Here is a 26383-nt window from a genome sequence, read left to right as displayed (position 1 = left end):
GGATTTAAGTTGCCCCTCATCAGTGCTCATGTTCAAGCTGTCTTGAGCCACTTCATTCTACTTCCCCAGTTTTTAAATTGATCATAGCAAGAACACAACAAAAACAAAATTAGATCTGACGCGCATAACAAAAAGGATAAAATTACAGATTTTAGCTTGACACAATTTGTGACATAAAGCTCTAAGTTCTCTCAACAATAGACTACAACACAGCCAAAGAACCCTTTCCTCTCCAAGTTAGTTTTGGTACTGTTTTTATCACAGCAAAAGTCAGTAACTAATACAACTTCAAAATATCAAGTCAGGTTCATCAAGAGTCAGAAAGGCCCTAATCTATTTGCTAACATGGTTCTTGCTAAGACAGATTTTTTAAAAAGCAAACAGCAACATTCTTGATGTCCTAAAAATTGCAGAACACCATCCCAAAGACTCAAAGGGAGAAAAAAAAAATGCATTTAAACATGTCTTCACAGTACTCAGACGTCAAAGGAAAACCCAAAGGCTATTGGAAATCCTCATCAAGAGAACACACATCTCTGAAACTACAGCCGAGCGATGGAAAGAGAATGGCGACTGGCATTAAAGGGGTTAACAGCTACCATAGGGGTCTCCTCTACCAGGTACCATTGCAAGTCACTAAAGGTAATTTTCATAGTAGGAGACAAAGGAGGCACAGAGAAAAACAGACTTACTTAACAACACATAAAACACAGCAGTGTAATTCAAATCTGAATCCCAAGACCACACTGCTTAATACCTAAAGAAAAAGTAAAGCTGAACAATTGCATACAAATCTACAGCCAAAGTGGGAGGGACTAATGTTTGAGGGAAATCCAAAAGGCAAAGCAAGTAAACAAGCAAAACAGTTGCCCGCCTCCGAGACGAGAAATGGAAGGACAAGACCAACATAAGGGCAAAACAAGTACGCGGTGACTGAATCAATACGTCCGATTTCTCTTACAAGCTATGCATTTTTATGATAATGTATGTCCATTCATCCTGCTACACGCAAAATTTCAAGTAGAAAAATGGAAGTAGGGAAGAGTCCACACTGCAATGGGCTAGTATTGAAAGCCTGGAAATTCACAGTTACTATCCATCAGAGATGGGATTTCCAAGTTTCTTGTGTGGGCTTCCCTTTTGCACATAATCTGTCTGAGGCAAGGAAGATACCTGGAAAAGCAGGGGGTGCACCACCTTAAGACAGCAGAGTGAGGTCCAGACCAGGCAGCTGAAACACAGCTACACTCTGCCTCTAAGCAATACTGCCTCCAGCCCCATATTATTGAATTTCTTTGAAGAAATGAAAACAAATAGAGCTAAAGTAATAATCAAAATTATAACTGAAGCAAAGGTATAAACTTTCCTGAAATGAAAGCAACTTTAATAACTCAAAAGAGTTACTGTGTTGCAGATGAAATTAATGACAACAGATAAGAATGAGATGTAGGATAGCAACTGGATTACAAAGGCCATGTTGATTATTTTTGTTTTTGTTATTACTATTATTATTAGCCAAGCTATGGAGGACAAAAGTTGTTTTTAAAGATTTCTTAAAGAGCAAAAGTAGGCTGACCAACAGGGATGCTGCAAGCAGGCATTCTCTCTAAAATCTGGAAGAAAATCTTTCAACCTAGAATTTGTATAGTATACTCTATATGAAGTCATCTTTCACAGATGTGAAAATAAACCCTATCCTGAAACCTTATCCTGAAAGTTGTGTGTGAATCCATACCACCAAAATAAAACTACAAACACAAATGCTTTATATAGCTGCAAATCTCAAAACTAGAGATCAAACACAGAGAAGCCATGAGAAAGAATTGAGCACAGACCGAATATAAGTAAACTTCAACCAACTATTAGAATGATGATTTTAAAAACCAATTCAAGTATCAAAGATAAGCAGTGAAATAAATACAACTACTGAATATAAATCCTAATAAACCAATGAAAGCAAAAACTGTGGAGAGTCACTGAAAGACACAACTGACCTCAGGGAAGTCTTTCTGTTCTTACAGAAGCTAACCACTTCATACGTCATTTTATACAGCCCAATTTTCACAACACTGACTACCAGGCAGGGTTGACTTACATAAATATATGTACTGGGAGATTTCTTTATGGTTCTATTCATGCTAAGAAAAGATATGTGGGGAAAAAACACTTCAAATTATGATGTAGGAGTGTTTCTATCTATCTGTTGTTTCATTGGTTAATTAATAAAGAAACTGCTTGGCCTGATAGGTCACAACATAGGTGGGTGGAGTAGATAGAACAGAATGCTGGGAAGAAGGGAAGTTAGGCAGATGCCATGCCTCTCCTCTCTAAGACAGACGCCATGGAGCCAGCCACCAGGTAATACATGCTGAATCTTTCCTGGTAAGCCACCACCTTGTGGTGCTACACACATTACTAAATATGGGTTAAAGCAAGATGTGAGAATTAGCTAATAAGTGGCTGAAACTAATGGGCCAGGCAGTGTTTAAATGAATACAGTTTGTGTGTTGTTATTTTGGGTGTAAAGCTAGCCGTGCAGAAGTCAGGCGGGATGAAAACCAGGCCTTCCCGCAGCTCCTTCTACAAAAATATATCATGAAACTACACAAAAACAAGACAGATATCCATTTTTTTCTAAACCAGGAAAGCATAGTGTTTGCTTAAAGGATGCAATGGGAACTCTCAGGCCATCACATTGCAGAGCAGATGGAGTAACTGAAAGATTCCACTATAACACATTTCTAATAATTCAACAGTGAAGTGCTGGAATCCCCAATGAATGTCTCTAATTAGAAAACTGAACACTCTTACTTGCCCAGTTAGTTTAAAAGAAACTACTACCTGCTGTAAGTTCAGAAATAATTAGGCATTTAAATAAAGAAAATTAAGATGAAACTTTCTTTACAAATATATGCAGAGAAATGTTTCAACTGTGTAGATAATTCTTTTCAATTTCCACACAAACCAACACTTCCCTTAACTATTTCTTGGACATGTGTTCATCTCAGAATTTCACCAAGTACTATAAACTTGGACAGCACTTTCTGAAAAGTGGTAGTATTCTATGTTTCAAGAGGCTTTGTGGCAAGATGAAGCTGAGATAAATAAAATGCATCTGTGTATGCCGAGAGGATTTGTGTTGCTCTTGTGAAAAGATCGATGGGGGGGTAGCAGTGTTGATAGGTAGAGATGGGGTAGCAGTGTTGATAGGTAGAGATGGGGTAGCAGTGTTGATAGGTAGAGATGGGGTAGCAGTGTTGATAGGTAGAGATGGGGTAGCAGTGTTGATAGGTAGAGATGGGGTAGCACTGTTGATAGGTAGAGATGGGGTAGCAGTGTTGATAGGTAGAGATGGGGTAGCAGTGTTGATAGGTAGAGATGGGGTAGCACTGTTGATAGGTAGAGATGGGGTAGCAGTGTTGATAGGTAGAGATGGGGTAGCAGTGTTGATAGGTAGAGATGGGGTAGCACTGTTGATAGAGATGGGATAGTAGTGTTGATAGGTAGAGATGGGGTAGCACTGTTGACAGAGATGGGTATATCCTCTTTTGTGCTGAGTATATTGTTTTTAATTTACTCATCTTAATGGCCCATTGAATTCAGAGCACTAAAAATGTATAAAATTAGATTAGGAAATCTCTATTCACTAAGGAATACATAAACTTACATAATGATTTTTAATGCAATCTCTTCTTAAACTGGTATTTTAGAGAAGTGGCTTAAATATTCTGCATTAAGATTTTATCACTGCAAGCGAACATTAGAAAAGGCTTCCATCGACTTAAAAACAAAGAAGATATTCTTGCAAGTGGAAAATCAATCATCACAACCACTAAATGTCACAGCACACCATCAGCAAGAAGCACTGATAGTTGTTAGCTCTATGCTGCACAAATGATGTATGTCCTTGGTCCAGGAAGTAGGTGCCAGGTTTTTAGAAAACTGTACATATATTGATTTTACATTTATTTAATGTGGCCATTGTAAGACACTTTATTCTTCTGATAAACTATGATTGCTTATCAAAAGATTCTATAATTCAAGAGTAACATTCATAACTTGTGTTTTAAAATGAAAACCACCAGCCCACAGAAATCATGCCCACAAAATCCAATTTTGTGGATTTATGGCAGAAAAGCATTAAACTACTGTCTTGCAGGAACTGCAGACTAGTCACTGGAGTCAAAGTGGCACAGCAGTAATGATTAAAGGGGCACATCACCCTGCCACAGCTGTTAATCAGCTTAATACTAGTTAGGTTATTGACATTCTTGTAATTACTTTTCCTAAGGCACATTTGGGCAAAATATATTTTATTTTAATTATGAGCAATCAAAAGCAAGACCAATACTGAAAAAGAATAATCAAGGCTCTCTGCACACAGGTGTAAAGTAGGCAGAGAGCGTCCAATCACTTGCATGGGTAAAACCCAGCAGTCACTGCCCAAGCAACTTTGCCTGTGAGCACTGCTCGCTTACCTTGCCGTCCTCTGAACACACTCCCATGTGCTCTCCGCTTTCATCCAAGCTAATCTGGTTTATCTTCACAGGACTCTATCAAAGACAAACAAAAAATGGAATGGAAAACTTTAGGAAGACATTTCAACATTCTGATACCTTTAGTCTTTGTAAAGCTGATATAACACGAATTGTTTATCAGGTTCATGAATTAAGGTGTACTTTGTTCCGAGATGAACATATTAACATTTAAAATGCATAAAACAAACAGCTTTGTTCCTACACCCAGTGTAAACCCAGAAACCCATAAGCTCCACAACTTTTCTTTCATACACCTGGAGTATAGTGAAAACATTACTTCTCAGAATCTTTTCATCTGTTTTACTTACTTTATACCCTTAAATTTATCTTTCACAACCAAAATCTATTAAAAGAACAAAACAAACAAAAAAATTAAGAATGCATGTCAGCACATAAAATCATTTTTTGCTTGTTTTAGTTGGCTTAATCAATCTGTTTCTTCCCTAATGAATAACCAGATTAACATTTCATTTTTACTTTATTCAGGAAAACCATAGCCTACATCACATTAATTAATTTTGCATCCCTTCTCCTTTTACATAATTTCAAATTTAATTTATTTTCCAAATTTAAATAGCAATTGCATTTTAAATCTCTATGTAGCTAATTGTTTACTTACTAAAATATTTACACAGAGGTTTTTCTAATAAAGTCAAAACTCAGTGACCATTGGCAGCATCACACAATAGCTTTTCCTTTCATTCCTAAATAATGACAAGTTCCAAGTACCTTCCACAAAGCTCATAGCAGCAAACCAGGAAATAAAGTGAGTCCATAGCAGTTAACAACAAAAGAACACATGTAGAGTTTAAAATTACCCCATTTGCCTTGTTGATGAGATAAAGGGAAATACACAAAATGAATGCTGACTCTTCAACTGGAAAGTATCTTGTAGTCATTAAGGAAAGGTCAGGGCACAACAAGACCCCCACACTTTACAAAGGCTACATACTGACTGATAGCTGAGACAAGTTCCCAAGCATTCTGGCTACAGAATCCTTTCACATCTGGACCCCTAAATCACCACACAACACTCTGACAAGCAGTCCGAGAAAACTCAACTAGCTCTAAAAGTTTCCAGCATGTTAGCCAAGGAAAAGGTCACTGAAGACAGGTGGTCCACTGCAGAGGAGAACGAACTGACACCCATGCTAAAGACCCACAGCAGAAATAAGAGCAGTCTCAGCGTGCACAACTGTGAGAAAGGACTGACGACGAGAGGACTGCAGTCAGTAAGGAAAATACGAAGACAAAGAAAGGCTGCCCTGGAAAAGCACTGAGCAGACAGAGCATGGCTACTGGGCTGAGCACCAGCCAGAATGTCAGCCCCACGGTCTTTTGGGGGATAAGCAATTCCTCAAGTTGGTCATCTTCCATTCTGATCTTTCATTAAACATTTTATATCCATTTTAAACTTGACAAGTATAAACTATATAATACTTTAACTTTAGGCATCTGTTATGACAGCCAACCACGGGTGGGTGTGGCCTACTTTTTCTTCCTCTTATGAATAGAGCACTGTCTACAAGTGACTAAAGAAATAATATTTGGGGCCAGAGAGATAGCTCAGCCATTAAAAAGGCAAGGGTTATAATAAAAACACCAAGACTATATTACTGAAAAATAAATATTAAAAGTTCAGTTCCTAAATCATAGTAATGCATATCAAAGGTTTGAAAACCATACATGACTGTACTGAAATGCAGAGGTCACAATATCTTCCCATTGCATAAAATTCCAGGGGACAGTGTATCTGACACCTCCAAAACTAAATCTAAGTGCTGAATGCAACCAATGCCAAGACTCTATTATAAGACCTTTATTGTGAGTTATAAATCAGAACTAGATCTTCATTCCATACAGTGCCAAGTTTGGTATACTCTACTCCCAGATTTTTGTTACTAAAAGGGCCATGGCCTGTCTAAGTAGTCCCTGAATCACACTTACCAATCCCCAAAATGGGGTCTATGCTTTATTAGATACCCAATTTTTGAAGAGTGGTGAGCTAAGGAGAGGTGTCTCCATCTCACATAAGGAAAAATGAAGCTTCATTTTTTTCTGTGAGATCCAAGGTCTTCTACCTAGCTAAAGCACCCAATGGTATCTCAAGAGCAGATCAACCAAATTTACCATGACGCACCTAAAGAAACTGCACCACCCCATTAACAACACTACGAGGAAAATAATAACACCTACAAGGTAACCGACAGCCTATTAGCAACAGATACCTTAAAACATTCCAATAGTCATTGATTCATTCCCCTGACTACAAATAAACTTAAGTCTTTTCCTTTAGTCTACTGGGCAATTAATCTGATATCTATAAAGTACTTATTTAAACCCTTTTCACATTTTTCTCTATTAAGGTATTTCTTGGAGCTTGACTGATTAAGAGGGTCGTGATGCTTCAGATGACTCGGGTTTGCTTCCAAGCACCCACATGTAATTTGTTTTCTCCTCAAGATGGTTACTGCTTTATTCCTTGTATCATGACCTTAAGTCATTTCAGCAATCATTTTATTTTCCTCCAAGAAAGGTACCAGTTGAGCTAGTTCCAGGTATGAAATAATCTGTCCTTCTATTCCCAAAGGGAAACGTGCTTACCATACTGTAGCTATTTATAAACAGTCAACTTTCTTGAGATTTCAAGTGCGTTCTCTCCAGCCATGTTCCTGTCAGTTCCATCCACATTGATTTCATTAGTGAATTTGCATATGGCATGTCCTGGCATCTTGGCAGACAGGCCAGTCAGAACTTTTCATGTTGCCCTTGGCTTCTCTCAAACACTTGTCCTACTGTTTCTGCAGCTTCTCCTCTCCTTGGCACCTGACACTTCTCGTTCTACCCAGTCATCAGCTGCCTATTTGCTAACTCAAATATTAATTTGATGATTCTTTGAAGGATGAAAAACTATGATTGTAAAACTACCTCCAAAGATCAGAATAAGAAAATGCTTCTCAACTTGCTGTACTTGGCCTGTATGTGTGTAGATAGATAGATAGATAGACAGACAGACAGACAGACAGACAGACAGACAGATAGATATCCACAGTAACAAAATTAGCAAGAACATCATGGGGAAAGTACAATCATGGATCTAAATGGAAAACCCTGAAAAAACTATTAGCAAAGCCAGCATATCCACTAAAAACAAATGTATTCCAAAAAAAAAAAATGCAACTCTGGTTTAACATAGAAATGATGCAACACAATTTTATATATTAGTAAAAGAAAACAATTATAGAACCATCTCAACAGATGTAGAAATTGTCTAACAAAACTCAACATCCATTCATGAAAAAAAACCGCTTTAGTGGAGAAGAAACCTCCTCAACCTCAAAAAGGATATCACATATGACTAGCATGTTGAGATGGTAATATTGTTTTATTTTTTAATTTACTTATTTATTTATTATATATACACAATATTCTGCCTGAATGTATCTCTGTGAACTAGAAGAGGGCATCAGATTTCGTTACAGATGGGTTGTGAGCCACCATGTGGTTGCTGGGAATCGAACTCAGGACCTTTGGAAGAGCAGCTACTGCTCTTATCCTCTGAGCCATCTCTCCAGCCCCAGCATATTCTTTTAATAATGACATTTATATTATTTAACTACTATCCATAAAAATTTATTATTTATCAAACCATTAGCAATGTAAAATGCTTTCAAAATTTCACAATACAAGCACAGCTTTTGTCTATTTCTCCTTTAAGTTAAAATAAATTTATACTTATTTTAAATTCCTTATAGTTTGGTGTTCCAAGGGTTTAACAGTTAACTTTTACATGCAATCGAAACGCTATGCTTCCGTTGATCTGCTCCTCCACCTTAAGCTATAGTTGTTGTGCTTCTGCTGTCACCATCCTGGGTTTGACCCTGACTTTTAAGGTCTATTTCTGTCTACATTATCTTGCTGCAAGGTTCTTAATGCTGAGACTTTCTTCCCCTTTGTGGGGAGGGGTGCTGGCACTGAACACAGGCTCTTGCATACACTAGGCAAGAACTGCATCTCTACCCCTTGTTACTTCAAGACAAGGTCTTGGTCTGTAGAACACTCTGACCTTGAACTTGTAATCTTCCTGCCTTACCCTCCCAAGTTAAAAACTATTTCACTTCTCACTATGCTAAAAAATGATGTTTTGCCACTTTATTTTTATCTTTTATTATATTACTCATAGTCCTTTCTCTTTTATTTCCAGAGTTAGGTGATGTTTACTCTTAACTAAAGATAGATTTTTCTTTGGGCCACCAGCTCACACACACAAAAAAAAGTAGACTTATTAATTATGAAAGCTCAGCCTATAGCTTAGACTTGTCCCATTAGCTCTTACAACTTAAACTAACCCATTTATATTAATCTATGCTTTGCCTCATGACTTTTTACCTCCCTTCCATCTTGCACCTGTTTCCCCTGTGTCCTTTGGTATCCCTTGATCCTAGATTCACCTCCCCTTCCTCTCTTCTCTATCTGCCTGGAAGTAGCACCTAACCTCTTCCAGCCTAGCTACTGGTCATTCAACTCTTTACTAAACCAATCAGAAGGCACCTTGGCAAAGACACACCTTCACAGTGTACAAAAAAATTATTCCACAACACTTAATTTCTTAGTGAGTGCCTTTAAACGATACTTGAACTATGCTTCTACAAAAAAAAACTGGAAAAGTATTGGCTTGTTTGATAGTTCTTGGGTTACTTAAAATGAAACTGGAAGAGAAAAGCTGGTAAATCTACCAGGAAAAACTACAATCTTAAACTCTACATGCAAGAATCTAGAACTGTTTTCTTACTATGAGATCAAAACTTTCAAAATAATTTAAAAGACTTTATTGCAGGTTAGGGATGTTTACTATCATACACACTGAAATAGGTTTGTAGCTTATTGCATCTGAAGTTTTCTTTAGAATGTTCTTTGAAAAAAATGTGAAATTTTGATTCACCAAAATCAAAAGCAAACAGTCAACTCACAAAGGAAATACTACAAATGAAAGGTTAAGGACTATTAACCTTCCTCATGATAAATGTGCACCCGAGAGCTCATTGGTCACACACTCACAAAAATCACAATCCAAATTTGATTCTCAAAAGGTATTTGAGAATATGTACTGGAATTATTTAAAATATATATTTCTACTTGAACCAAGAAAAGGTGTTTTTCCATGGCTGTTATCTCATGCATAAGACCGAGAAATGGAGACTATTTAAATTTCTAGAAGTTTGGTAATCTCTTGTTTGTACAAATAAAGCTTGCCTAAAGATTAGAGGGCGGAGCTACCCACTAGCTAACTATAGAGGTCTGAAGGTCTGTAGAGAAGGATAGGAAATGATATGGCTGGGCAGAGAGAGGAAGTGATAAGGCGGGAGGAAACAATCTCTTTTCGGCTGGGAAGTTTGCAAGGTAAGGTGTGGCTGTGGCTTGCTCCTTGCCTCTCTGATCTCTCAGCATTTTCCCCAATATCTGACTCCGGGCTTTTTTTATTAAGACCTATTCGAACTTGTGCTATAAGAAGCAAGTAGTCTAAGAAATGATAAATGCTAGAATAAATATTTTTAAGTATCATGTAGAAAGTATTTGGCTTCATTCAAAAGCTGTCTGACATTTGTCCTGGCTTCTGGGAGGCTATGAGCGTAGCAGCTGATAAGGAATAATAGAGCAGGGGAACAGCCTCACTTGCTGCTGGGGATGCTGCCACATCCAACAAGTAGATACAGTAAACTTTCTTGGTCAGCTGACACCTATGGCAAGAGAATGTCACATACAATCTCAAGACAATGGAAGTTCCACGTCTGCAGCTGTCCCAGGCTGTAGCTTTTGACCTTTAGCTGATTTTTGACATGGATCCATTCTGTTTGTCTTAGGGATTTTTCTTTTTCTTCTTTTTTTTTTTTTTTGTTGTTGTTTTTTCAAGACAGGGTTTCTCTGCAGCTTTTTTAGAGCCTGTCCTGGAGCTAGCTCTTGTAGACCAGGCTGGCCTCGAACTCACGAGATCCACCTGCCTCTGCCTCCCGAGTGCAGGGATTAAAGGTGTGCGCCACCACCGCCCGGCAGGGATTTTTATTTTTAATATTCCCCCATTGCTAGGATAAAACACACTGACAAAAGCAGCTTAAGGAATAAAGGGCTTGTTTTAGCTTACAGCTCCATGTACAGTCCCTCATGGTGGGGAAGTCAAAACAACAGACGCAAGTAGCTGGTCACATCATGTTCACAAACAGAAGCAGAGAACACAAGTGAGTTCTGCTGCTCTGCAACTTTTATTGTCCAAGATTCCTGCTAGGGAATGGTACCACCCATGGTGGAAAGGCCTACTCACTTTAATTAACACAACCAACATAATGTCCCACAGACATGTCCAGAAGCCATCTCCTAGGTGGTTCTCAATTTTGTCAAGTTGGTAATTAACACTAACCATTTTACCCTGTAATAAATGATCACAGTTGGTATGCCCTTATCTACTCACCAAATAAGTGATGAGCAGACATGGTAGCCTGGAAAATGTACTCTTAAATCTCAATGTCTGGTTACCATTTTCATGTGTTTATTCTTTATATAATCAGAGGCAGAAATTCCCAAAGAGTAGGACTGGATATATCTGTTTTTGGTTTTTTTTTTTTTTTTAACAATATCATTAAATGTAAGGACCTGAAAAGATGGATAAAAAAGGTTGTCTGATAACCAAAGTTTAGATCCCCAGAGCATACATAAATACTGTGTGGGCATAGCAGCCCACCTGAAATTCCCAGTGCTTAGGAAAGCAGAGATATGACTCGAGCAGGCTGGCTAGCCAAACTAAGATTATCAGTCAGCAATAGGTTCAACTGAGAGACTCCTCCTGAATAAATAAGGCGGGGAGAAATCAAAGAGGACTTAGGACGTCATCTTGAGGCCTCAAGTATATGTGCACACACATGCATGTGCAGCAGGGACATACATGCACCCATACACATGCAAACATACACATCCATTTATACCACACATACATACACAAGAGATATTACTAAGTCTCATCTTTCTATACTTTGCAAGTTTTCTAAAAGTAGTTAGTATGTTCATAAGCAGAGATAAATATCTTTAAAACCTGGCTACCTAGGAAACTGATTAATTTAAAACAACAGAAAGTAAGCATCATTAGCTTTCACCAGTATCACACAGGGAAGAAACTACCACACATGGTTTATGTTGGTGATCATTAGTACCATTAGCATTTGCACAACAATCCTGTAACATTCTGGAAACAATAAGTGAGCTGCAAATGTCTGTAAATGGCCTGTACCTGGCATGCCATCCATCATCATCCCTCTCACACAGGGACAAAGGTCAGGCATTCTTGTGCCAGTTCCTCACACTGCAAACAGCAAAACAAAAAGGTCATCAATGCCCACACTCTCAGGCCAAGACCTGCAGGCACAAGACCCTGTATTTATCCAGAATTGGGGAATTTTTTTCGCTTTTAAGAACTGAGGAAAGGAAGAGTCATATCGAAAAACATATCTGAGGACATGTTTACAAAGATGGGATGCTGGAATAATCACAGAAAAAGAAGAGAGAGCAAAGAAAAACAGTCTGGAGAGAAATGGACTCAGCTGTGCTCTCCATTAACTACAATCTTATTCCTAATGGAGACACGTTTGGAATTCTGGACAATATGAGTGAGTTTGTTCAAAAATCAATAAAGTCAAGCTGACACTATAGAACATACAAAAATGTTTCCTTAATGGAATGAAAAAAGAAGAAGTTCAAGTAAACAGGAGGGGGCCAGGACCAGCACACACCTTCTAAATCTAAGTTCACTACATGTGGTGCCAAGTTCTTAAAGAAAAGGCAAAATTACTAACAAGTACACCTCATGGGACAATCAATTACCTAACGTAAAATACTTGAAATGAATACACTTAGTATGGATTATGCCAGTTCTTCAATTAGGAATAAATCCGTGGTCATTTTAAAAAGCTGCTTTTAATGGTGTTCTTAGTGGCAACTGTTTCCCTAGACACTCCTCATCACCCCACCTTATGCTACCCGTCCACCAACAGTGAACCCAAGAAATCAATCTGCTAATGTATAATTTGTAAGGCTCCTCTGACTAACAGATGGATAATTGATCCCTTCACAAATGCTGCATCCCCACAGTCACTGAGTGGAATGAATAGGAAAAGAAGACAGGCCCTCCTCCTGCTCTCAGAGATGCACTGGCTAGGGCCCAACACCAGCATGGTTTACAGGGCAGTTTACTGCCCCTTAGTCACATCTACTGAGAAGGTCGCGCTCGCATTTCACGTGAGAAAAGCAAATGCCCCTACTTCCATGCAGCGCACCACGCTACCACGCAGTTCGTGAACTGGACAAGGAGCTGGAGATTGAAACACACAAAGACACACAAAAAGAGACACAGGTCATCCTTGAAACAGGAATGCTCCAAGAATGCCTCCTTTATTGTGTCCAGGGGCAGCTTATATAGGGATAGCCATGCCCCAGCCAAACACACCAGAAATCACTCCCCTGCCATCAGGAACTCCTGTGAGTCTCCTGCTCAGAGCAGCTGCAAGCTGTCTCAGAGCAGAGGAAAACAAGTTGTTTACAAGAAATTCAGGATCTGGGGAGTTCACAGCTCCCAACACTTCCATAGTTGGGAAAAGCTGGTCTCACTGTGTGTTTTACTGGTGGTAAGTCCTGGGGGAAGAGAAGGCATTTATCTGGACTTCACGAGCCAAGGAAAGCAGACCTGGCCATAAGTCTACAAATCACAGAACAAAAACTGCATTTATTTTCTCACTGACTTACTTAAAGCCAGAAGGACACAACCTTTAATGATAAAACTGCAAATCCAGTTGCCACCAGACTGCATCTCAAGCAGTAAAGCCTTCTTTGTTCCAAGGTGGGGAATACATTTAACCGCAAACAATCTTGAAGTGAGGTATTTTGTGAACATCTCCAGAAAAGCTCCAAAGAAATACAGGATCAGTAAAGGCCAAAGAGAAGATGTAAAGGCTCCAGCTGGCACTTGAGGAAAGAAAGCCACACATTCACTACTGTTCAACCTCTTGTCCCTGAAATCACTCATGGGTGCCTGGGCAACTGGCAGCCATGCCTACTTCTAATGCCAGGTGCTCTCCCCAAGAAGTGCAGAGGATGAAACAGTCAGAAACTACAGCAGGCTGACTGCTTTGTAACACATAACCTTGCCGACCACTGTAGTAGGCGGACTGCTTTGTGCATCCTTGCTTACCAACTGCTTCCCTTCCGTCAGTAATGACAACCACACTCTATGCTTTGGAACTTACGACAATAAGCAATATAAATAGTGCTGAATGGGAGAATAAACAAGCAGCACAGCCTCTGGCTATTTATGGTCCTACTGACAAGCATGTTTACCAGGACACCAGGTCCCCCTCATCCAACACACTATGAAATCATGAACCCGCTAAATTCTGTTCAGAAAAAAATTACTTAAATACATTTACTATATATACTTCTCATTACGAAAAATGGAAAAGGGGCAAAGATTCCAATTAGCATGTATAACAAATATTAGCAGTTGAAAATATCCTGTTCCTACTCTGCTTTAGTAATATTATATGATACTGAATAAAGAGTTATAATGTTACATTAACGGAGATTTTAAGTTTTCAACAACTCAAGGCACCAGTCTTCTAAGGAATATGGGTGAGAATCTCTTCCATTACTTAAATTCAGTAACATGCACAAGAGGTCAGCAAAACTGCTCATGGAAATACTGCTGGCACTGGCTTTGCATTAAACCCTGGTGACCCTCAGCCCTTACAACACCTGACAGACTCCTCCACTGGCTCCTGTGCTTCCTCATTTCTTTAGTGTCACTAGAGTCACAGCGTCTCAGGTCCCGTTCTGGGCTGGGGTCTCACACCTAACTATCAGTATCCACTTCATTCCAGCTCAGGCTTCATCACAGAGCTCAATACTCACTCCTGCTCTACCCAAGTAGACCCTTCTAGATGCTCAGTGTCACTAAATGACCTCTGCCCATTTATACAGTCCTACAAAGTGCCCTGCACAGAACAAGACACTAAATCCCATCATTCTTTGCCTTAGAGACAGCTTTAGCAACCTTGATTTTGAAATGTCCTCCTTAGCTCTGCATCTTTGGCTTGAATACAAACACAGCCTCCTCCTCCTGTTCTCCCACCTAGAAAATCTCTGCACTGTGTCAAAGCAGAATCCACCATCAGGACAAGCCTTTTTTTAAAAAAAATACAAATGAAACAAAGAAGTAAATTTCCTTTCGTCATCTTCTCACGTTTTCTTTTGGTTGAGCCTTCTCTCCCATCCCACGGGCACTTCCCTGCTTGTATAAATCTATGCCAGTCCTCTCCTTTACGTTTCCATGTGACATGTATTCAGTTATCTTTATACCCCTTCCTTAAAACTTCTTTTCTCCCTCTTATGGATGTCCTTCCAGTTTCAAGATATACAACTACACTAACTCCTATATAATGACACATATATAAAAATCAGAAGCTAAGATTCAAATATTTGAAATACATGCAGTATTTATTTTTTCTCAACCTGAGTTAGTTTACTTGCTATTTTCCAGTTATGTCCATTTTCCTACAAACTTCAAACCTTCCTTTTCTCTATGGCTAAATAAAATTCCATAATACACATATCACAATGATATCATCATTATCATCACATTTTCATTACGTGTTCATCTGCTGGGGGACATCTATGCTGATTCCGTTTCCTCGCTACTATAGTAAGTAGCAATAAACACAGATAGATGTGTAGGCTTTTGTGTAAGGCACACAGTCCTTTGGGGTTTGCCCAGTAGTGGTAGAGCTAGACCACTTAGGGAAAAAAAGTCTAAGGAAGAGAGGGAAAGAAGGAATTTTGTTGTGATGTTCTTTTCCTAATTAAAAAAAAAAAAAAAGTTTTAGCCGGGTGGTGGTGGTGCACGCCTTTAATCCCAGCACTCGGGAGGCAGAGGCGGGCAGATCTCTGAGTTCGAGGCCAGCCTGGTCTACAAGAGCTAGTTCCAGGACAGGCTCTAGAAACTACAGGGAAACCCTGTCTCGAAAAACCAAAAAAGTTTTAGAGACTGGTAAAACTTCAAAATAACTTTAAGGGAAAGAGCTAGCCTCGTGGTCCTCCCAGGACCAAGTGTCAAAGTTTCAAACTGGGTGTGAGTAGTTGACAAAGCTGACAGTCACTGTGGCCATCACATCCCATAATACTGACTAAACTTCTCCGTTAGATGGATATGTATACCAGAAATGCGCTTCTGCAGTCCGCCTCCCGACCACTGGCGGGCAGCTGAGGACAGTCGGGCTGGAGGAGAAGCTGCTGTTCTGCAGAGGGAAGAGATGCTCATCAGTAAGGATTCCTTCCAAACTGAGAGCAAATTACAAAGTAGCAAGATCATCCCAATGGCCTTAAAAAACAAATAAAAGAAAAAACCCACTTTATTAGAATTTATTTTTCATTTTGAACAAACAAAAGAGGTAAGTGATAAAATGTGATATGGTTCATTGTATATTACATTTTAAATTTTCATATAATACCTAAAATATTCCTTTTACTTCACAACCAAGTAAATATTCACTGCCTGCTACCAATTTATACTTTCAAGAGTGTGCCCTTACTTATTTAAGCAGAGCTAATCTGAAGTGGAAACTATACAGCAGTGACAAGCCAAGAACACAAATACCTCCTCCCTAACAGTATGAATGACAGCATGCCTCTCCTCTCACTGAAGGTTACATCAGCTGGGCTCCAGCTGGGCTCCTCCAAGAGCTAGCTCCTAGGCGGCACAACCCACTGAACTGTAAGCAATGTTGCCACCAGTGGCTCCTGGGCTTTATAGCTCATCATAACCAACCTCAACACTACACAATTAATGCAAATAATACAGAGGAGATAAAATGCATAGAGTTCACTGTTCACATACATGTGTCCAGGCAACCCTAAATATTTTCTCCTTTCCATGGTAAGAATGCTGTCTAATAAGGAAGACATCTGATGTGGTTTTATTTCTTCTTTACATGCTTCTGTATGTGACATGTGCACGTGTGCAGATGGAGGGGTGCCCTTGTTCTTACATGTGAAGGGCAGACATTAGCATTGGGTGTCTCTGCCTCTATCACTTCCCACCTTAGGTTTTGAGATAGGGTACTGCACCTGACCAACAACCAGAAAGGATCCACCTGCCCCTGTTCTTGCCAGAGCAGAGGTTATCGGCACACATGGCTACACCCAGCTATTCCATAGGTGCTGGAACCCAACTCATGCTTGTGCAGCACCTTCTATGGAATACTCCTTTACACTGTGTGAGAATATGGCACTGTGATTGGTTTACTAAAGAGCTGACTGGCCAATAGCTGAACAGGATAAGGTTAGGGAGGAGAGCCAAACTGAGAATGCTGGAAGGGCAGAGTCTGGAGTTGCCAGCAGATGCAGAGAGAAGCTAGATGGGCATGCCATAAAGTGAAACGGTACCAAGCCATGTGGCAAAGCATAGATAAGAAATATAGGTTAATTTAAAATGTAAGCGTTAACTAGTAACAAGTCTGAGCTATTGACCGAGCACTTATAATTAATATTTAGCCTCTGTGTTGGCTATTTGGGAACTGGAAGGTGGGAAAAAAAGCCCATGTACACCTTCTGTAGCATCTTTGAGTGATTTGTATATTAATTTTAATTAGCCACTTGAATATGACAAGCCTGTCCTAATGACTTAAAAATCAAATCACCTTATTTTAAAAAAAAGTGTCCATGACTTGAACTAATATCCTACATATACATGAAAAGCAAAATCCATGTGGAAATTAGATGAATGGAAAAAGGCTTTAAGGAGAAGTCGTTTTGTCTGAAAAATAAAGAATGTGACTCTACCCTCTCATGTCATTATATCATTGCTTTTTTTTCTTCTTTCTTTCTAGTGCTGAGATCAAAACTGACCACATTCCCAGCCCTCATTGCTGTCTTAAGCTAATTACTGACCTTGAATTGTTATCATATATGAAAATGCTTTAAAACCTTTTATTGGGCAGTAAAATAGCAATAAGTACTGCTCTTCTTAACTTTAAGAATATCTTCTACTCAAGAGTTTTAATTACATCCCCTATAAGAACATAGGACTAGATGCGGGTGCTGTAAGGTCACAGGCTACCACCTTTAATAGCTTCCCCTGGCCCCTAATGCCTTAGGTTGCGCCTCTACCCAGTGTTCAAGACAAAGCCTTGTGAGCATGTCTGACTGGGAGAAGGCTCAGACCTTGCTGCTCCGCACTGCCAGGACACCGCAAGCTCTGCAGAGCTGGGGCACAGAGCAGCTTTTCACCTGCAGAAGACTTATTAGGTGGATGATCCTTGTCTAAATCCTAACAACCTTTAAAAGAACAGTGAGGATTTGGAAGGGACTGCCCTCTAAGAAAGTCGTGTACCGCTGATTCCTAGACCTTTTGTGTGAAACTTCATCTTCTGCTTATGTCCGCTGCATCCACGAACAGCAGTAGAAGGCTGCCTTTCACACAACACCAGACAGAAAGTAACCTTACACCCACAGCCTCTGCACACTTTTCCTGCTTCAGCTTCCCATCTGGGCTATGATACTACTTTTTTAAGGAAGTCTTTGGTTCTTTCCAATCCAATCTGGATTTTCTAGCTATACGTTCGTACAGAACTGCATTCTTTTCCTTCTATGCCCCGTAAGCTAGACTGACATTCACCATCTGGATACAGATTGCTTCAGGAAAGAACAGAAAAGTCCACAGTGACGAACAAAGAAAAGGGCCTTGCCCTTATTAAACTAGGAAGCTTGGCAGGCCGCTCAGCTTGAGACCTACCCTGCAGTCGCCTCTGCCACAGGCGAATGAATAGCAAGTCCAGATCTGGAGCCTATCTTCCCAGAGTCTACAGGGTCCACATCTACACCATACTGCTCTGAGACAATATTAAATTTCCTAACGACTCAGATGAACATCTTGGATAAGCTGATTCTAGTTTCACCATGGTACCTCAAATGGTTGTCGGTAACACTATACATGAGATAAGAAAGAGATCAAAAGGCCTTGCTATAGAAGGCAAGTGAGTCAGGCAGCTATGTAAGGAACAAATAAAAGCTCTTCTTTCTGGCAGTCACTCTGCCAATAAAGAATTGCTGAGAACATGCCAAATATGCATTGGTCCTGAGGGCATTATGAAGTGATCCTTATTACTAGAAAGCCATTGTGTTAAAAGGATAAACAGTTAAGCATTTATTCCAAACCACAGATAAATTGAAAAGAAATACTACTCAGTTTTTAATGGCAACATATAATATGTAAAGTATGATGAAAAAATTTTAATTGAGCAAATACTTTCCTTGTTCATATACAAAGCCACCAAAAACATGTAAGAATAACAGAAAAGGGAAGGCTGTCGCCACACTGTTGTAAACAAGTTGTAAGAAAATCAAATTGTTAATGGCTTGGTTTAATAAAACAAGCGTAACTATTACTAAACTCCCTATAATACACAAGCAGAATTTAAAGGGGATGGTGGGGGGAGGAGGGTGGACAAACCAGGTCTGCCCCTGAGGAGGCTGTGATCCCAGCCTCTCTGCAATAATCTAATGCATTACTTTCCAGATCATCGTAACTTCAGACCAGCTGGTCCGGAGTGGGGACTGCACTATGAATACCTGTCATCACTTTGCTGGCAAATTTTGAGAATGTTTACACAAGAAACAAGAAGTAATTATTAAATGACTATCAAATACATATTCTTCTGCCTGTAAACATTAAAGGCAATGTCACAGAGACAATGGGTCACCATATCCATGAGCAACAATAGGCAAGCACAGCTATTGTATGGACTACAATTCAGGAGAACACTGTGAGGCCAACTGCAAGTCCTGCGTGCTATCCAGAAGGGCAGCTGGATTCCACTGAATCTGGGAGCCACTTGCTTGCTGTAATGAAAGTCCAGCGTCACTCTGGGAAGATTACTTGGGCAGCTGTGTGAAGGATGGATTTGCAGAGACATGAGACAAGGAGATCAGTTGGGCTTTACTGCAATAACCATGTGAGATTCAATAAAGGTCTGAACAAGGCTGGTGGCAATCTGAAGAACTAGTGAAGGAGAGAACAAGATAAAGGAAGCCTCAGAGAATGGACAGAGAACAATGGGGCAAAGGACAGGGATAAATGTCAGAGACAGAAGTAAACACTGAGGCGTAGAAAAGAACGAAGCCTTCTGATGATGCTAACCAGCAGCAGAAAAAAGAATACTCTTTGCAATTAGGCAAAAGGAGATTTTTTTTTTCATCTTCTTCAGCAATTATATAAAAAGAGAGAAAAAGAGACTTTACCTTATAGGCCCACTAGATCCCAGGGGAAAAGAACATTTGCTGTCTTATTAAAAGGCCTTTAGCGGGCCCTTTTTTGACAACAGTGCTGCTGGCCTATGACACCAGAATTCAGAGCAGAAAGCATGGTGCCATTCCTTCAACTCCAACAGGAACCTGCAGTGGTAACATCTGCATACACCACACAATCCAGATGATCTGTGTTACTTTAAACAATAAGTTTGCATAGAAATAAACAGAAATTGGCTGGGTGGTGGTGGTGCGTGCCTTTAATCCCAACACCTGGAAGGCAGAAGCAGGCGGATCTCTATGAGTTCAAAGCCAGCCTGGGTATAGGGCAGGTTCCAGGACAGTCAGGGCCAACAAAGAGAAATTCTGTCTCAAAAAACCAAAAAGAAAAAAGAAAAGAAACAGAAGTTAGTTTTAATGTCCAGATGCGTATAGAGAGAGGTGGACATAGTGTTGTGGAGCTGACCATGTTCCCCTGACAGCTAATCTATACAATGGGTAACACTACAGCCCCATCCACAGCTTTCCTCTTTTCTAAGAACAATTCAGTGGAGTCATGTGTTTTAATAAGAGTATGGCAATAGAAACGAGTTGCCACCCTTGACCTGTATGAATATGGAGGGATAAAGAACATGCTACTGTCCTTTAAAACAGGTCCTTTTCGCCACCCTTGCACTGCTATTCTAAGTCCCTGCTATACATTGGCTCAAGAAGAGCAAACAAGTTCAAAGACATCTTTGACTACAAACAAAGTTCAAAGCTGGCATAATGTGCATGAGACCCTGCCAGCCCCAAATACACACAAGTGCCAAACGATGCCCAGATGCCTGTCCATGACCCACTTTACAATGGCATGAGCATCTTAAGGGCCCACGGACATTCCTGTTTTCTTCCCCCACTAACAAACCAATGATACTATCACCGACAAAGGGAAAATCCACTATCAATAAAGGTGTTCTCCTGGCTCTCATATTCATTTTCAACTCTGCAGTGGCAATGCTAAATGCCAAACATTCAAGAGGTTAAACCCTTCTATTTAAGAGTCGGTAAAAAAACAAACCACTTAACTAAAAATGATAAACAAAATGATAACCAATCATTAACCTAAGTGAACATTGCCTAATTTACTTTTCCAATATCTGATAAAGAAATAGCACCTCACGATTCACAAGCTCAGCTGGACTTTCCCCACAAAACCTATTTCTATACCACTCAGTACAAAGGCAGACTCCCAGCAGGTCATTTCCCAAGTGGATGACGATCTCAACAGGAAAAGGTACACTAGAAACGAAGCTGCAGCCTCTCTGCATTAGAAAGAAACATCCTCAGTCACCTCACCAGACCTCCCTGGACAGAGCTCACAGCTCTAACTATGAATCTCTATTTGCACCACATAAGAAAAATCGGCCCCTCCCAAATAAAGGACCTAATGGAGCAGCTAATAGAGTTGATGTCAGTATGGGCACTACAGAGGCCTCTTTTCCTTTTCCTTGTCCTTTTTCCTTCCCTTTTTCTCAGTCTCATGTACAATAACATGATTAAGTCCAACTACATGAATAAACTAACATATATTCTTCAGGAAGTATAAAATGCCTACAGTTAAGTCACCTCCTCACATCTATCATTTAACCAGTATTTCACAAGCATTAGCTCAAATGATCCCCAAACTGTTATATAAAGCTGAGATACGATTGTGGAACAGTTTGAAGATGAAGAAAATCACACACAAAAACTATGGAAAAACTAATACATATTTACTCCATTAAAAAAATATGAACTGAAACAGCAATAATTGAGAAATTTAAACATGAACCACATACTAGAAGATACATGCCACTCTGTTAAAGATTTACTATTTTTTATTTGTGTGTCTGTGTGCCAGTATGTACAGGGAGATGCCTGCAAAGGCCAAAAGAGGGAGCTGGAGTTACAGGTAGGTGGTTCTGAACTTCCCATGTGATTGCTGGGAACCTAATGTATTTCCTCTAATGAGCAGCAAGTGCTTTTAACCACTAAACCATTTCTCAAGTCATAATACGGGTAACAATTTTACAGAATAATATGTATGTTAAACATGGCACAAACATAGTATATCTTTTTTAAAATGTAAGAATCAAAGCATATGTCAATCAAACCAATAAAGCTCATATTTAAAATACCAAGATAATATAAAAGTAGACATATCCCCAATTTACTGTTGAAAACCATTAAATTTGACTTTCCAGTAACAGATCTGATTCTGAGTCATTGTGTGACCCAACCTAATCAAGAGCTGCTTTCTTGATGCTTTCTTTGTTTTATACCTGAAAACAATCAACTTTTTAAGTGTAAATCAACTTAGAACTTTACATATATACTAACAAAATACATGCACCACTCCCAAGAGTAAACAGCCTCATTAGTAAACAGAAAAATAGAGACTAAATCTACATATTTGCCATTTTCTAGAAATCTAAATGGCAATGAGGTTTTGCGTTAAAATGGCCTATGCTGGTGACCAGAAGTAACAACACAAACACATTGCTAAACTACACTGGCGGGTATAACATGGCATACCTAATTGTAAGAAAACACAGATACTTGTAACAGAAACCTGTTACATCTGGCCTGATCCTCTCACCATACAGAACATATTCAAAAGACCACTACCCACACAAGGATATTTATTAAAGTTGTACCCTAGGTTCAGCATCATTCGAAATGTGTGCAGAACACTGACAACTTCAAATAACAACAAATGGATCCACTTTTTTTCTGGGTGCATTTCTTTAAAATGCAATCAATTATATGAATGAACTTCGTTTACCCATTCACCTGTAGACAGACAACAAAGGATGTCTAAAGCTGGAATGTATTATAAAATTATCCTCATGATTATTGACACGTCTCTCTGCACACTTGTTTTCAGCTCCATGTCTAGAAAGCCTGGGCATACAGGGCTTTGGATCTAATTTCCTAAAAACTTTCCCACTGCCTGTTATGTTTGCATCAGTGCCATCGAGTTCCATATCTATCTGGAGATATAGCTTACAATCAGAGTGCCTTCCCAGAAAACATAAGGCCCTGTGTTTGATCCCCAACACTACAAGGGAAGAGAAGAGGAGAGGAGCAGAGGGGAAGGCAGAAGGGTCAGCTCTTCCACATCCTCTACACTTGACATGGCTACTCTTTGTAACTGTAGCCATTTCAGTAGTTATTTTAATTACATGGGTTATCTGATTTTACTAAGCTTTAATGTGTTGTTTTTGTTCCTTTCAATGAAACAAAAAGCTAAAGAGTTAAGATTAATAGTGTTCCTAGAAGTTATGATACCATCTTATTAGTATGAAATAAAACATCAAATGATGAGAATGTTATCCTGAGAACAGAAGAGTGGGCTGTGGAGGATAGGTATGTGATAGTGACAGAGACTTTTGGCAGGGCTAGCCAGTAGACATCAAGAAGAGAGTGCTTTCATATGGACAGATGGAGGAAAACATTCTTCAAGTGTTTACTGTTCTAGTTAATATACAAGTCAATTAGATAAAAGATAATTGGGAATTATTGCCAAATAAATAATTTCCAAAAAGGAGGAGGGTGCTACAAAAAGAAATCTATTCAATCAGAAAAACAGATTAAGAAGGAACTATATACAACTATTTTGAGACACTGTCAGGGTTCCAAGATATTAAAAAGTCTATTCTAAATAAAACAAAATCAAGGTAAAAACTCTGTTTAACTATCTAAGCAGACCTGATCCATACACAAAGGCCCTGCCTTCTGTTTATGACATCTAATCTACCATTACTCTCCTGGTTTTACTTCATTCCCCAACTGTCTCAACTTCAAGGCCTTGCAGAGACAACCTCTTGAATCCTAGCACTCTCTTCTTGATGTCTACTGGCTAGCCCTGCCAAAAGTCTCTGTCACTATCACATACCTATCCTCCGCAGCCCACTCTTCTGTTCTCAAGATGCCAAAGGATACACAAATGCTTATATGAACACCTGATAACCAGTCCTTAGCCTGGTGATTCCCTGTTTCGCAGAAGAATCTATCACCCTGTCTAGCTCAACTGTGACAACCCGAAACCCAGGCACCCAAAGCTCAAATCTCCCCATTCCAGCTTCCATGGGTTCTCAGTCTCCCTCTTGCAAATGTGATTGCTGCTCCTGAGTCTCACCTTGCTCATGATCTTTCTCTCACTCTTTCTTTGAAATAAATGACTGAGCCCCAAAGAAAGAACCAGGCTGACAGTGCTCTGTCTGCAGAAGTAAACAATCCCCAGGTTTCAGCAGCTAAGCTCCAGGCTACTGCCCATCCCACAGCACCGTCACGTTTTGGGAAGTTAAAATTACTTCAACCTCGACTTAGAAACAGGCAACGTTCCAGCGTATTTCCTTCTGTGAAGAACTATTAAAATCTAGCTGCTGAAGTGATATCTACCCAAACACACTGACCACAAAAGGGTCAGATATTCCAGCATCCCTCACTCTACACTTGACTCTAAATTAGGCAAGCAGCCTAGATGCCAAATGAATTTTCTTACTCAGTTAGATGCACGGGCGCCACAAAGTTATCAAGGTACCCGCGCCTAATCCACAAACTTAAGATTATATTTAATGCAGAAAATTGGAAATGTGAGTTTCCTCAGCATCATTTATCAAAAGTTCGAATGTTTTCCATTTAAGTAAATCGCAACATTTGACACATCTCTTATCACTGAAAACACTGTGCTCAAATATAGAAAACAGGTTCTCTAAGCGCATGAGAGTCTGAGACCTGTCAATCAGTCTTACATAAGAATTATAGGTGCTGGCACATTTGGGCCAACAATGCATCATTCTGATCACATCAACAAATACAAACCCTGCTTCCTAATTAATGATGCCACAGCAAAAATAGCATACTACAGTCAACATCTGCTTCAGGATAGGTACCAGGCACAAGTGGTCCTACAGTGTAAAGCATGGTTTCTTTGACTAAGGATATCACACATGTCACATGACAAGTAAGCAAAAACACAGCTGGGGAATCACAAATGTAAGCATGCATAGTTATTCCAATGTGAGAAGAAAGCTATAAAGTCCTAATTATCTGGAAAACTGTCCTGATCTATGGAATTTTTCAAATTTGAACTAAAGTATTATGAAACATTATGAGAAGTGCTGCTAGGCAAGGTCATGATTGTACCATTTTTAGAGTGTGCTTATGAAGCACCCTAGCTACTAAAACTTCCAGCATCTAACCTTACAGGATGGCTGGAGTATATACACCAGCCACCACTGAAACACTGTCATATAGCATATTAACTCAGAGAACTTTCACTGTCTTCCTCACCGTCATGAAACCTATATGCTAAGCTCTTGAAAGGATACAAAAACAATTTGTGTAAAAAATGTAAACGTATGTACCAAATGTAACACAGAGAAGGCAATTAAGTCATGTAAACAAAGAATTTTGAATGAATATAAAAAATGCAATTTAGGAAACCTGAAAGAAAGAGGAAACTTTTAGGGTTGTGTTGGCAGAGGAGAGAGAAGACAGAGTTATATTTGCTGGAATATACACATCTTCCTCACATCATTTACGTATCAATAGAAGGAAAGAAGAGCTCCTTTGGATTAGAGATAATTCTACCCCAAAGAAGACAATCCAAGGTCAAAAGTGCATTCCAGTCCAATGAAGGCCAAATACCAAGTGCAGGGACAGACAGGAAATCTTTCACAGAAGGAACTAATAACAAAAATACCCTTTGAAATTTAGTTAAAGGATGAGACCTATACTAGACATGTAAGGACACCTGAAGAGCAAAGGGCAAAGAGCTCATACTAGAACAGCGTGAGTCCATTTGCTCCTGGCTTCCTTACCTGCATCTTCTATGCTTTGAATGATCTTTGAAAGTCTCCTCCACACCCAAACTCAAAAGGTTTATGAATTCCCATAGCAACCAAAAGAAGTCTGTGTATGTATTAAAATTTTAGCCCTGAAAACATATACATAAAAGCAGCACTAATAGTATTCTTCGGGTGGTATTTTTGTGCATGTGCACATGTGTAGCAAAAACAACTAAGGAAAAGGAAGCCTTGAATTTGAAAGGGAGTGTGGTGTGGAGACAGGAGGAATTGAAGGGAGGAGGGAAGAGAAATGATATAAATATAATATTCATATGTGAACTTCTCAAAAACAATTATTTTAACTAGTGTCCTAGATTGTTTTCTATTGCTGTGACCAAAACCAATGTGGGAAAGAAAGGATTTATATTATCTTACACGTCCATACTATCATCATTATTGAGAGAAGTCAGTTCAGAAACTCAAGGGAGGACAGCAGAAGTCATAGAAAGACACTGCTCATGAGCTTGCTTCCCATGGCTTGCTCGACCTGGTTTCTTAACAACCCAGGACCACCTGCCCAGGAGTGGCCCCATCCACAGAGAGGTGAGCCCTCCCACATAATCAGTAATCAAGAAAGCATCCCCCAAAGACTTGCCTACAGGCCATTCTGAAGGAAGTAATTCTTCAATTGAGATA

General features: G+C 39.5%; 1 protein-coding gene across 1 annotated transcript in view; it reads right to left on the bottom strand.

The window, feature by feature from the left end:
• Vps41 (VPS41 subunit of HOPS complex) overlaps positions 1-26383 on the bottom strand; it is a 139699-nt gene that overhangs the window by 72210 nt on the left and 41106 nt on the right. The window contains exon 5 of the mRNA XM_038333530.1: positions 4479-4553. Within this exon, the coding sequence (XP_038189458.1) occupies positions 4479-4553 (75 nt within the window). The remainder of the gene's footprint in view (positions 1-4478; positions 4554-26383) is intronic.

The sequence above is a fragment of the Arvicola amphibius genome, chromosome 6, assembly GCF_903992535.2.
Source record: "Arvicola amphibius chromosome 6, mArvAmp1.2, whole genome shotgun sequence".
Taxonomy (NCBI): domain Eukaryota; kingdom Metazoa; phylum Chordata; class Mammalia; order Rodentia; family Cricetidae; genus Arvicola; species Arvicola amphibius.
The sequence above is the reverse complement of the archived record's forward strand: the minus strand, read 5'-3'. Positions and strand labels throughout refer to the sequence as shown.